This window comes from Anneissia japonica, unplaced genomic scaffold (assembly GCF_011630105.1).
Source record: "Anneissia japonica isolate Jap-2015-1 unplaced genomic scaffold, ASM1163010v1 scaffold1306_len716249_cov185, whole genome shotgun sequence".
NCBI lineage: Eukaryota > Metazoa > Echinodermata > Crinoidea > Comatulida > Comatulidae > Anneissia > Anneissia japonica.
The window spans coordinates 598,320-612,431 of NW_022708971.1; the positions used below are offsets into that span (position 1 = coordinate 598,320).

Below are 14,112 nucleotides of genomic sequence, written 5' to 3' on the forward strand. Positions count from 1 at the left end.
AAATAACAAATTGACAGGTAGAAAAAAAGTGGTGCAATCAAATGACATAGAATGTGAGATAGAAAACAAGCGGTGCAAAACAAATAACAAATTGACAGGTAGAAAAAAAGTGGTGCAATCAAATGACATAGAATGTGAGATAGAAAACAAGCGGTGCAAAACAAATGACATGGAATATGAGACAGAAAACAAGCAGTGCTGAACAAATAGTATAATGACAGAAAAGAAATGGTGCAAGTGGTATAAACACATGGCACAGAGTGAGAGAGACATGGTGCAAAACCAATATGGTATCCTAATTCAAATGTACAAAAATAGCGGTGCAAAATAAATGGTTAGTAGTGATCCATTAGTAATTGCAAATGGTGTTAGCAGTCAGTCCTTGCTGGAGAAAATTATAAAATAACAAGTAGAGCAAAGAAGAAAATTCCATGGCGTAATTGAAAGAAGAAAAACACTGTAAAACATGCGGCCGGCAGTGATTGACATGTTGAATTAGTGCAGATTAAGCAATAAAAAAAAATAGTGCTAAGTAACAAGAAATACAAAGCAAGTTATTTTACTATTGATATATGAACTGTGGTAGCTGAACAATAGCAAAAGAATTGGTTTAAAGTCTGTGAATGAATACAAACTCAAGAACAAACAAGAACTTATCAAACCTATAACAAACAACTCAAATCAAGCAAGTGCATAAACTAAACATTAGAAAAAAAAATTAAATAAACCTGTTAGAGTAGATTTAAGTTGCAAATGTGTTATGGGTTAATTGTGTTCAGTAAATGCTACGTTAAATGCACATAACAGTTTTCTTGTAGCGAGAGAATTTCTTGTAAAATAATTTAAAATGACATTTTGATAATTGTTGGGGTTTGAAGAAAATAAATTATTGTTAATATGCATGGTTTTTTTTTTTTTTTTTTTCCAAATATATTATATACCATTTAGCAGTAAATATGATAGTTCATCTGTATCATAGACATGGGCTTACTATATATATATAGCATAATATGTGAAATCATACATACGTTGATTTGTTCTTTTTTTTTTTACAGCTACTTGTAGTACCGGTGTTTGTTTTAATGGCGGTACGTGTACCGGAGGCTACTCGCAATCTTGCCAATGTGCGACAGGATTCCAGGGACCAAGATGCCAGTACGGTAAGTCCAATCACAGTTCACCATAAGTTTGAAAAGTATGCTCCCAGAGGGCGTACGTGTCTACTGCTGACAAGAGTTCCGCGGAACTCTACTACTGACTCATATTTTCTATGTCTAACAATAATGTAGTTTTTAGTCATGATTTGGCAGTCGTTTATTGCACAGGTTTTAGCCCAGGCCTATGATAGTTTGAAGTAAAGCTCCATAGGGCTGCCTTCATTGAGCCTGTAATGTATTGTAGCTCTATCATTCTTTTAAAAAAAAGGTTATGAATGTGTTTCTTTTCAAGGGCTTTTGGTATTTCTATGTAGATTAAAGCCCATTTCACAGCAAAATTTCATTTTTCAAGAAATATCTAATTTTATATATGCTAGAACAATTTATAAATATAATATTAAATAAAAAGAAATGCAAAATAAGACTCAAATTTGATTTTTTTTTTTTGTGTTCAACACAAAAAATAAACGTGGACGAATTTTTTATGTTTGATTTTGCGATAAGTCTAATCTATTGGTAACGAAATTAGGTGCCGGAAACATTAGCCTAGCAACACTGATTTAGGTTCTGTTTTCAGATATAAAAATGGCTGATATGTTATTTTCCGTGGCTATTATTGACGTGTGAAATACATTTTTATTGGAATTATTTCAAACTTTAAAAAATGATTCTGAGATTTTGACAATTAAACAAACATATCTCAGGCCTACTCGATTGACCGCATTGTACAAAGTGCGAGGTATGAAAGCTAATGTCATTAGAGAGGGCGCAGTTTATTTATCGCTTACTATCGTATCGGCGACGTAAACAGTTTAGTAAATCAGATTAATTAAAGCTTTTATTTGATTAAATGTGGGATGAATTAAAAAATAAATGACCTGGTTTATAGTAATTAGAGTAATGCATGTTTTTTCAGATTTTTAGGCTTTTTAAGGAATAGGGCTTTAATTTGATTTGTAAACAAATAATCATAAATGGCATTTGTATCACTGAGGCATTCATCGTTTGTCACTCATGTTGTCGTCTGTTTGTCGAGGTATATTTGCAAAATATATATTCCTGAGCACCGATTGGTTTCCGATGGTTACTCATACTACATTTAGGAAAACAGAGATGATGAAAAGATGTCTAGTTGTAAAAACAAACTTTCAATTCACTTCATGTTCAAAGTTAGAATGACATTTTTTCTCTCCTGATTTTTTGACTTTAAAAATGGAGTACAAAGCTGGCCACAGATAAAAGATTATTACACTCATATTAGAATTGGTTGTTTGCTAAACCTATGCCAAATATGCCTAGCAGCTGTTTGGTGATATTCATTGCTCGGGAGGTAGAGTACCTTCAGGGAGTTCATTCCTTCCCTGGTTGCCAGGGACAGTTGTTGGGTTGTTTCCTCTCCTGAGGGGGTAAAGTCATAAATATGCTGGTTGTGGCTGGATATCCTCAAATTATGTTGAATGGAAAAGCTGTTTTCAGTCAATTGAGGGAATATTTATCAAAGAAGTTACTAATTTAAACAAATACCGGTATACTAAAAAAAATTACCATAATGGATACTGCAGATTGCATATGGCAGTGATTTTGTTAAAAAGAATAGATAAAAATGAATCAAAGATAATTATCTTTGCTTATATTAACATGTTCGTTGACAAGCAGTAAGTTGTGACAAAGTTCTTTTCCTTTTGCAACAAAAAGTTTAAAAGGGCGCCACCTAGTAGGCGTATTCTCAGTTGTATAGAGTAATGTACTACTAATAAAACATGTTTCAGTTTGGTTTGGTTATTACATACCTTCCTAAGCTGGTGTGCCTGTGTAGTTGTGGCAGAGCACCATACACAATACAGAAAAATAGTGTTTTTACAGGTATGCTCATTGTAACCCATCTGCAACAATCTATTTTGGACAAATATTGTCATCCAGCATATATAATATGAAATAAAATGTTTTTCCTTTGATAGAACAATAAATAATATAATTGAACCCAAAGATACTAAAAAAACTGACATAAAAGTAATGCAAATACCCTCCAAATAGGTCTACGCATTCCTTTAAGACGCAATATAAAAAATATCTTCTATAAAATGTAGGCCTATTATGATGATTAAAAACTGTTATACCTATGTGGAAAGTTAGAAGTATGTTGTAGGAAACTAAAAAGACTATATTTTACTGCAAAAATGCCTGAAGTTTGCTAACTATTCGTGGCATTGGAACACATAAAAGGCTCAGTTAACTTTGCACCGTATTACTGTCTCACTGAAATCAACTAAATTCGGTAGTATTATGGATTAAAATTTGTTCTACAGATAAACTAGATTACATTTTTCTGGAGTATAAGCGAAGTTATTTAAAACAATTTTTCAAAATGTAGTGTGGATGGCGATTAAAGTTATTGTAATGACGAATATGCCTGTTAATGATGCTTTATTAAGTGAACGTGTTGGCGCCTCGTTTGTAGCAATCTTATTTATGGTGTTTAAATGTAGACTGACTTCTTGTCTATATTATAATTTAGATAGGCAGGATACATGGGCTCTATAGTTTACCAATGTAGTCCCCAAGCTCTTTACATACTCCTACAAAGAGCAATTCCTTCTGTTTGAAGTTATAGTGACAGTTGCACTGGATGCTATTTTGCAATATACCAAGTCGATGGAAGGATGTTGTTAACATGGCCTGATGGAAACCTTTCTAAAAAAAAAAACAAGAGAAAAGTGAAAACTACAGTTTTGGTATTATCAATAGTACTAATTCACAAACTTTTTTTTAACTTGACAATGAAATTATCATCCCTAATTCAGTGGTATGATAGAGGGCGCTACATTACTAAACTATGCTATTTTCACAATAGATATTCAAGTATTTTTAATGGGTGGCCATATTTGATGCTCTCCTTCAGAGAGTAAAACAAAACTAAAAGCCTTCTCCAAATAAGCTATTTTCTTTTTTCGATTTTATATTCCATAGTACCAGTGTAAATTTTTAAGCATTTCTAAACAAAAATCTCAAACATCATCACCTCTGTATTTGGTGTTTTTTGCACATCACATGGACCCTCCCAGATTTTAATCTTGATTAACCCCTGATCAATAGTCTTTAAAGTGTGAGTTCTGCCGTTACTGTATTTGTGTTGTTTGAAATGCTAATGACTGCGCAGTTAAAAGTCCTTGGCTACAGCAGCTATTGTTCATCATAATACAAAAGTGTTACCCAATAACTATCTATATAAGTGTCTCTCATTTAAATTAATCAAATGATTGTCAATCAATCAATCAATCAATCAATCAAGCAACCACGACCAAGGCTGTCAGTGAATTATCAGTGCTACAGTGTAATTATCAGATTATTTACACTGTTTACATGGTGAATTAGTGAGAATGTTATACAAGTTGATGAGATTAACAATTTCTTGAATCTAATCTAATTAACACAACACTTGGACAAGTTAATTGTATACATCAGTTCCTCTGGCATAACTCACCCCCCCTCCCCACCCCTTTTGTTTTTGTGGGGCAGGGGGAAGAATGGGATGGGCTTATACTGGGGAATTTTTTAGCATTGCATGCCTAATTCAAAGTCAATTTTTTGATTTTTTTTTTTTTAGATAGTATTTGTAAAATTTAGCTGAGCTACTCATTTAAATCATACCCTGGGTCTTTTTCCCTGAGGATTGGCTTGCATGTAAAATGGGTGTAATGTAGGGAGATGGGCTTATACCCGAGAAACTATGGTATTGTACAAAAAAAAAGTGATAAAATCATCATGTTGAAGCTATTTTTTGGCCCTCCCAATATGTTGATATACTGTAATAATTTTAAATTTTGTAAACGGCAATAAAGAAAGGAAAAAAATAAGAGAGTTGATTTCACCTTTGAAACTCTAGCCAGCATACTTTCTTAAATTCATTCCCAAAGGGGCAAGTGATCTGCTTGGTAGTGTTGATATGAGGCTATCAAAAAGCTATATCAATAACTCACACATATGTCTACATCAATCTAACTTTATGTGATATGGTGGCCTATACCCTGGCTCTCAGAATCAACAAGAAACTGTATTTTCAACATGCAAGTTTTAATTTCATGGAAATCTATGGGATGTTGTTTTAAATTTTGTTTGCTACATCAGACTGTTTAAAGGGCTTGTTTGACCTTGTCTACAGTATGTTTGTTTTCTTTTTTATTATGCCTGTGTGGTCTGCAATATATTGCACTAATTAAGATATCCTTAACATTTCAACATTGCCAAAACATAAATATCAAATAATTGGGATTTGGAACTTTCCTGTTATAAATTATAATGTCTTCATTCCATGATATGTATGGGAAAGCTAAGGAACACTTGATAGTCCAGCAACCAGAAATAAGCCCATTTTAATAAAACAAATTTAATATTTTTGTGGTTATTAAATTTAAATTTTTATTGGTTGTTAAATTTTGATTTTTTATTCCCAAATTGGAAGAGTCTACTTTCATAAGCATGGTCATCTGTTAGACAATTGATAATACAGTAGTGAAATTAAAAATAGTTAAACATGCGAATATTGTGAATTATGAGTTATTTTCCAGGAGGTTCTTGTTGCTTGCACTATGCTGGAGTGCGGGAGGCCTTTGGGGAGATTCCCATGACTTCCAAAAGACTACGCTGTGTCGTATCTAGGGTGCGCAAGGGGTACACGTCCCTTCAAAAATTACTCGGGGGGCCCCACAAAAATTATGGTCAAGTAGTTAAAAATCACTTAATATCACCATATTTTACGAGTTAGCCCCCCTCAGCTGATTATCCAGCCTCCGCACTTCAACTTCGAGTCCCCCCCCCCCCCCACCCATCAGCACCCCCACTTTAAGACTCCTAGATATGCTACTGGACATGAGACCCCTGATGTATAATTAGTGCTTGTGGAACAAACATAATTAGTAATTATCCCCTTTAATGAAATAAGTAGTGTATTATGACTGTATGAGAATTGGGGCCTAGAAGATGTCATACTATGTTATCATTTAACAGCTGCTCTACCCTTAGGCACCGCGATTGATGCAGGACTAAACGGCAAGTCACACTTCACAAAGCTAGGGCTACTTCAACATTCCCTGGTGCCCTACACTGTACACAAACATGCTGGTTTGATTTTTAGATTGTCCCGTATCCCTGCTAAGCTACCAAGGGTGAAATTTCAAAGAATAACAGATGACTGTCGGAGAGTTATTGTAAGGTGGTGTTACCGTGGGCATTCGTGTATGATTGGACGTTTATGTCGTCCGCCAGATGAGTTTCACCTGTTTCTACCATGTCTGGCACTCATGAATGTCACTGATGGCCCCTTTGGATGAAAGCAATTTACAACATACAGAAATGATGATGTAGCCATGAATGGTGCATAGACAGTTTCTAATACCTACAGAAAAATTAAATACCATATTTTTTAAAAAGTTATTTGTTCCATAAAATACCTACAATTATTAAGAATTCCCATTGGAAGTAGGTGGAGTCAGGAAGGGAAGAGAAGCAAATTACAAATACTTTTAACCTAAAAAATTAGTGTAGAATAAAATTTACCATACTAGTTTAATTATTTTAAATTCTTCTATATTGCCCTGCATAGGTCAGATTTTATCTGAAAAAGCTGTTGGTCAAAAAAGAACTCTTCCTTCCATTTTGTAAAACATTCAGTAGTGATCACTTTTGCCTTATACAAATCCGAATCACATTGAAAATTGCTCGACTTAGATAAGATTTGACGTACGGATCATTAATTAATGGAAAACACAACAATTTACCATGTAAAATAAGGTTGACTAATCGAGTTAGGCGAAATTCGAGTTAGTCGAGGTCGACTTTGGGAAGTTTAACTGTATTAGGTAAAAGAGAATTCTATGAACTTGTACAGTATCGATTTTGTATTACAGTAGTTGAAAAAGCAGGTTGATCAAATCAATCACAGATCACTATGTCCAAGATTTGCTCCCAATTCTGTGAGACCAATGAAGCTTACTCTCTCAAAATGTGACTTTAATAGCAAGAATTAAATAAACATGTAAGGTTTTGTAGGCCTTAAGAGTTGAGAAGTTCAACAGAGTTTGTGTCCAGTTGAGTAGAAAGAAAGTGTTGTTGATACAGTCAAGATCAAAATGCCCAAAGGCATAGATTTAGTATTTCAAGCACTGCAAAATATTTTATTTTTTTATATTACCAGGCAATCTTATAAAACTAGTACCTTTATTTCCAAGTTGTTTGATCAACCATTTTAAAATGTTTTTCCTTTAACAACTTTAATGCAATCTACGGTATATGTAATGACAGTTTTTTCTCTATAAATTATTTTTTTAATTTTATGCGTATGATTTTGTATCAAAATGTAAATATAGCAGTGTATTTTACTTAATATAAGCCTGTATAAATAAGTATTAATCATGTTTTAGTATTTCCTAAGTAGCAGATACTATGTTTGAATGGTTTATTGCTTAGTTTAGTTACAGGAGCAGGTACCCTTGAGATAACCGAGACAAACATACATACTTCACTTAGGGAGTAAATTATAAAGGAAGGGAGATTTTACGGTGAATGGTACACAGAGTACTTAGCCTAACCAAGAGTAAATGCAAGATTTCCTATTCTGTTACTATTCATACTCCTGTGGGTTGATTCATTGGGTGGCCCCATCAGAGAGGTGCTGCCATGGTTATCATAATACAATTTAATTAATAATTCTCACTTCAGTAGTCATGGCTACATGTTCAGTCAGTGTGGCATGAAACTGATACAAGCGGCATTGGCTAGCACGGAGGCATGTCTGCGTTTGAAGGTGTTACAATAACTGTAAGATCACGAACCAGATCACCATAGGAGAGATTAGATTGTTTAGATTTCCAAATTGGCACCGATACAATCGTAGATTAAGTAATTTTTTAATGAATGTACATGCTTTTCTTTCAGAGGTGTAACCTTGGACAATTTCTGATCACTTTTACACTAATAAAATAAGTATGTATAAGTAATAATATATGCACAAGCCATGGATTTTATTTGATTTGCATATAGGCCTAAAAATTGTTTTAAGATTACATTTTTCAAAATAATTATAAGCATCCCATTATACTTGACCAGTAAAATCATTAAGAATTTGAGGTTTAAACATGAAATTATTAAATTATTCATTATGTAGTTGATTGATTTATGTAAATTCCTAAAATATCTCAAGATTTTGTAACTAGTTTGAGAGTATATTGTCTATTAGTGATCTGAAGGTATTTATTTTTTGCCTTCTGTTCCAGTACATAATCAACTACTTTCTTTTACCTAAAGTGAACACAGAGATGTAAGGAATATTTTCAGTATGGTAAGGCCCTTACAAGTAGATATTTAAACCTTAATTTATGTAAAATATTAGTAGATTGCAATAAAGCACTATACAGTATTTATTTATATCCAGTTTTCTATTCTTGATTTTTATGATTTTCACTAAAATCTTTTTCCTTCAAATTCTTGTGTACTCAGCTGTAAATTGTAGGACCGCACCACAGTTTGTGAGCAACACCAATACAAGGTGTAGTGTCATCAAATAAATAAATGAGAGGTGTGCAAAGTGTGGCCCTTGGGCCACATGCGGCTTAACAATGATTTTGTTGCAGCCCATGAAAATAAATTAATAACCTTATGTGTGCGGCTCTCCAACCGTCTTTGGCTATGGAAAACCCTTTGTTTTTTTACAGCCCGATTCCAATCATATGTAAAAAGTACTATAAAAACTGAGCATAAAAAGTAGTATAAAATCAGTGCATGACGGTTTGTAGAAGCCAAATGGAAACATCAAAGTTTTGGTGTGGCCCTCAGTGTTAAAACAAAAATTCAATTTGGCCCTCTGATCAGACCCATTGTTATTATGCCCACTCTGCAATAAATGGTATTGGGTATTTAGTATTGCTATTTCACATGTAAATTGTACATCATATTAGTTTTACTTGTTGCTGCTTAGGTACTATTATTATGTGAAAATGAAATATTACTTATTAGTGTACTCTTAAATCAGGATTGACAGTTCTAATGATGTTACTTCAATTCTTTAGGTCATGGGAATATAGTATTAATATCATCTATGAAGCTGCAGTTGGTTTCTGTAAGTGTGGTAATATTTTGTAATTGATGATATAGTAGGAGACATGTGAAGTGCCAATTGCCACTTTGCAGGTACTTGGGAGGCGTAGAAGTACTTGTTGGCCCCATTGTTGTCAGCATAATAATATCAAATACTGTAAATTGCGTCAGGGTTGACGTATGTAATTTTATAACCTTGATAATTCAAGCTAGTTGGAAAATCTTCAAATGTTATTACGAAAGTTTTATTTTTTTGATTTATGCTAATGTTAATTTGATTATATTTGGCATAAGTAAGCTTTTTGTAGTTATATGCTTGAATTTTTGTGTAGTATGGGATAATTATTTTGGTCACCCACAGGAACTATAATTGTACTTTCGACTATTTTCTTTTTTTCCCCTGGAAATTGAATAAAATAAATAAATAAAATAATTAAAATTTATAGGTGGCGGCCTATAATTATAAACATACAGTGTATTGTTATTTTTTTAAGTGGTCATTATTATAATTATGTCAGTCATAATTCTATATTAAATTATTTAGATATTTTAGGAAAAATTAAAATTATTTCAATTAGTATACCATTAACATTTAGTTTTATTTTTAGTAACTGAAATGTAGGTCTATAATAGTATTTGAAAAGTTCAAAATATCAAAAAATTTTTCTGAAACAAAATTTATTTTGTGTCACCCAGGATATTAAGCTATGGTACTCAGCATTGTTAATTCCAGCTGACAAGTTTGAGAAATTCTAGGTATTTTTTTTTATCCAGGATTATAGTAGACTCTGTAATCAACAGTCGATTCATGATTCCAAGATTTCTAAAACATTGTCTGTATTACTCATATTTTCAAATAAGCACTATCAACAGCACAAAATATATGAAAATTATTTGAAAGTGTTTGTTTGATGGAAACTGGTTGAGCATTTGAAAAGTTATGAACATTTAATTAATTAGATATAAGCCATGTAGGTTTTGAGAAAAAAGCTTTTAAAAAGATTTTAAGGCAATTTCAATTAGATTTATTGATCGATATTTTGCAGAAATGTCCTCCAATATGGTTTTTTTTTTAATAAATTGCAAAAACCTGAAAATGTTCAAAATTCTGGTTCTCAAAAGTTTCGGTTACTTGTGCGATATTAGAAATTGCGATAAACAGCGGGTTTTGCCCATGTTCAGTTTATTACTTGTTTTCAATTTTTGTTTCATACAAATGTTCTTTCTGGAAATGTGTTGGATGCTCTGAATAATGTCTTTGTTCTAAAATTAGTAAAAAGTTATTTATGTAAAGAACAGGTAAATAGCCACCATGGTTGAAGGTGTCATATGGTATGGAACTCATTGACAAGTTTGTAGTACTATAACTTCATTCAAGGTTCTGTTTATTTCTAAAGTTATGTCCTCCACCATTTCTACCACCCAATTGGGATGTGAAAATAAACTATCTTGATAATAATCTGTGATGTATAATATTGACTGTCATTTAGCAGTGTTGCCAAACAAACGTATGTAATTGTCACCACATCTGATTGTTATTGAACATTATGGTTGGTAGCAACTTCACTAGCAACCTTCACTTATTCATCAATATTTGTCAGTGGTGAAGTATTGACACTGTCTAAGGATACCAATGATAATATGATTCTGTGTCTCATTTGTTTTTGTCATGGCACTTTTTATACTATCTATAGCACTGAAGGTACTATGCAAGTAAACATCATCATCAATTATCACCTTAGCAGTGTTTTGATTGTATTTGGTAGGATTTGAGATTGTTTAGTAACCCCTATTGGAAGGCGATGTATTTGCCTGATTTCCTTTTAAGTTGTATATTTGGGATTGAAGATTGGTGTTGTTAAACTATACCACACATCCTATCATATATAGGTCTTGTCAACAATTGATGAACAAACATGATTTTGTTTTTGCTATCCACTACTTTTGACTATGTTTCTTATCATTTATTTAGAAATATATTCAATTTTAAATAAGCATCACAGTATAATTCAATGTTTTAATTGAAGGGTTTTCCAAACTCCAGTAAAATAGACAGAGTTTAAAGTCTGTTATTTTCTAGGCTTGGTGAAACAGGTAGGTCAGACGACATCCTGTTAAAATCTGTCAAAAACTATTTCTGTCAAAGAGTATTTGTGATGACCATCTGGTATATATCCTGAAGTTGTCTTGGGTCCTGGCTGTCTGAAACCTAGCAATAATAGTTATCAATGTTTATATCAGTGTCTACCTTTCAGATAAATCTACATTTTAATTGGCAAACAATGTTATCTGACCCTCAAGTTCAAAGACTTGGCCTTATAATGACCATTGGATGACAATTGATGCAATTTTGTAGGCGAAGAAGAATTGTATTAAAAAATATTTGATTGTTTAAAGTACTGCAGTAATCAACATAAGAGATTTGATCATTCTGATATTTGATGAAACAAAGTGCTAAATTTGTGATACAGTACTGTACTATAATTTTTTGCATGTAATATCATTTTCAATTCATAAGTTGAGATATAAATATGAACATGAAAATATGTCTATTTGAAACCAACTTAAGTCAAACATAAACTATAGAAATATCAAAAACATTGACTATAAATAGTTGGATAAGCATAAATCGCTTGACCCTTGTTCAACCCAGTTCCCCAACATAAACTTCCCACTCCAGAACTGGGTGAATAAATTAAGGTAACATAATTTTAGTTCACCCGTTGGGATACAATTCTGATTAAAGTCAACCTTTCTGTGTGTGTGTGTGTGTGTGTGTGTAGTAGGCTATCGTACTTTATTCAAAAAATAATTAGATATGGTTTTGACTTATCTCTTATGTTCCATTCCATTTATTTGTTCTACCTGCATGTTGTACCATCTCATTTGAATATTTATAATGTACTTTTCAAATATTAATTTTTTTTAGCATACTACAAACAATATGTTTTAATAATAACATTATGAAAAACATTTACTGATGTTACAACAGTATGTCATGGCTTTGTAACTGAACAATTGGGGCCTTTTTTACATGGGTCCTTTTTCCAGGGCCATTATTTCCGGGGGCCATCTTTGCCTAGGTATCTACTGTATATTATTCTGACATTCTTTCAAGTGAGAAGAAATAAACCTTTTGTTTATAAATGTCAGTTAGGTAGATAAACGTCCTGTTCATCAACAGAACTCGCATTGTTAAAAACATTCTAATGAACAGTCCCACTTTCATTTCATATGTTTATGACATGAGGAATGTTTATGACCTTTAACCTGGACGACAGCAAAGTATGGGAACAAGCATTTGGTGATGACATCATATTTATTACATCGTAGACTACCATGTTGAAATATAAATGCATTTTTAATACTTTTATAATCTGATTTTATAGATTTTCCCAAGTCCTTTTTTTTACTACTATTTGTAGCCTGCAGTATCAAAACTCAGACAAACTTGAATGTAACAATGTTTTTGAGATATCTCCGGTATTCCTTTGAGTATAAAAGTACAAACATTGGAGACAAAGCAAATGCCTCATATCAACAAATTTCATATGAAGTTGACACAGCAAACAATTGCAAGTGTGTTATGAAGAATTAAATTTGATGATATCGGGCGTGATGTTAAACACTGATAAAGGACAAACACAAACTCAAGATGGTTGACACAATATTTAAGGTGTACTTTATTCTAATATAAACTGTTTGTGTTCCAAGAGAGCGTAGGTAAAGAACACAAGCTGGCATTCATATTGAAACAGTATCAAACTGGGTCTTTGTAACTATTTATATTTACACTCCAACACCACTTAGAGCCTAAATTTAGGAAGAAAAGACTTATAATAACGATGATGACTATGAATTTGATGATCCAATAGCATTTTACAATCAAAATTTCCAAAGTGATTCATCTCAAAGTGTTGTCAAAATGGAATATCTTATATAAGTCATCATTCCATCCCAAAACCAGCAACGATGGCCAAAAAAAAAATAGTTTCTTCATATATAGCTTTTCACATTCTCTATCGAGTACAACAGTTGTGTCGTCACAACACCTGGTGGCACCCTTTGTTGTTAACCAGACGTTGGTTTACCGTTCATTACGCCTGAATGACTTCATGATCTCAATGGTTTAGAATAGGCTTTCTGGAAGAGGCATTTAAAACCTAATAAATTCACCATCAAAATGTACTAAAAATGCAAAAGCTCGCATTATATTAGTTTAATCGAACACACATTTAATCATCAATTAAAATTTGCGAAGAAAAACTAAGATACAACATCTTAATAATTACTTTAGAAATTGGGATCAATGGTGTTGTCAGTGGAGAAAATGGTGTCTGTTTGAACACATTTTGTGTCACCGATAGCAATAGTAAAACTGTATTTTTGATATAGATGTTTAAAAAAAAGAGTTATATTTAAATAAATTTGAGTAATCCCCGATGCAACCAAAGCTATAGCAGATAGTTCACTTTAATATTAGTATTCATTCTTCTTCCCTACTTTGCTAGAACATGCACCCTTCTCTCCCAATTATCCCAGGTTACTATTTAAAAACCACAAACCAAATAATAGCTTCATAGTTTATTTGGAAAATCAGAAAGAAACCTAAGTATAGGAATAATGTGCATTTAAAAACATTGAGGTTTAAAATCGAATAGTTTTTCAGTGATTGGTTTTGATCTCAAGTGGCTCGAAATCAAGTGAGTTTTGAAATTGAGTGGGTGGGTTTAAAATCAATTGCGTTTTTGAGTGTTTGAACATTAGAGTGTAGTTGAAAATGAGTGTGCTTAGAAATCAAGTGTGTTTGAATCTTGCCTCCCTTTGGTGTTGCATTTACAAGAATGATCAGCAAAGAGGTCAATCA

General features: G+C 32.6%; 1 protein-coding gene across 1 annotated transcript in view; it reads left to right on the plus strand.

The window, feature by feature from the left end:
* Positions 1-214: 214 nt before the first annotated feature.
* Positions 215-14,112, plus strand: part of LOC117106632 (multiple epidermal growth factor-like domains protein 6) — a 34,260-nt gene continuing 20,362 nt past the window's right edge. The window contains exons 1-2 of the mRNA XM_033248025.1: positions 215-290; positions 1,056-1,160. Of these exons, the coding sequence (XP_033103916.1) occupies positions 215-290; positions 1,056-1,160 (181 nt within the window). The remainder of the gene's footprint in view (positions 291-1,055; positions 1,161-14,112) is intronic.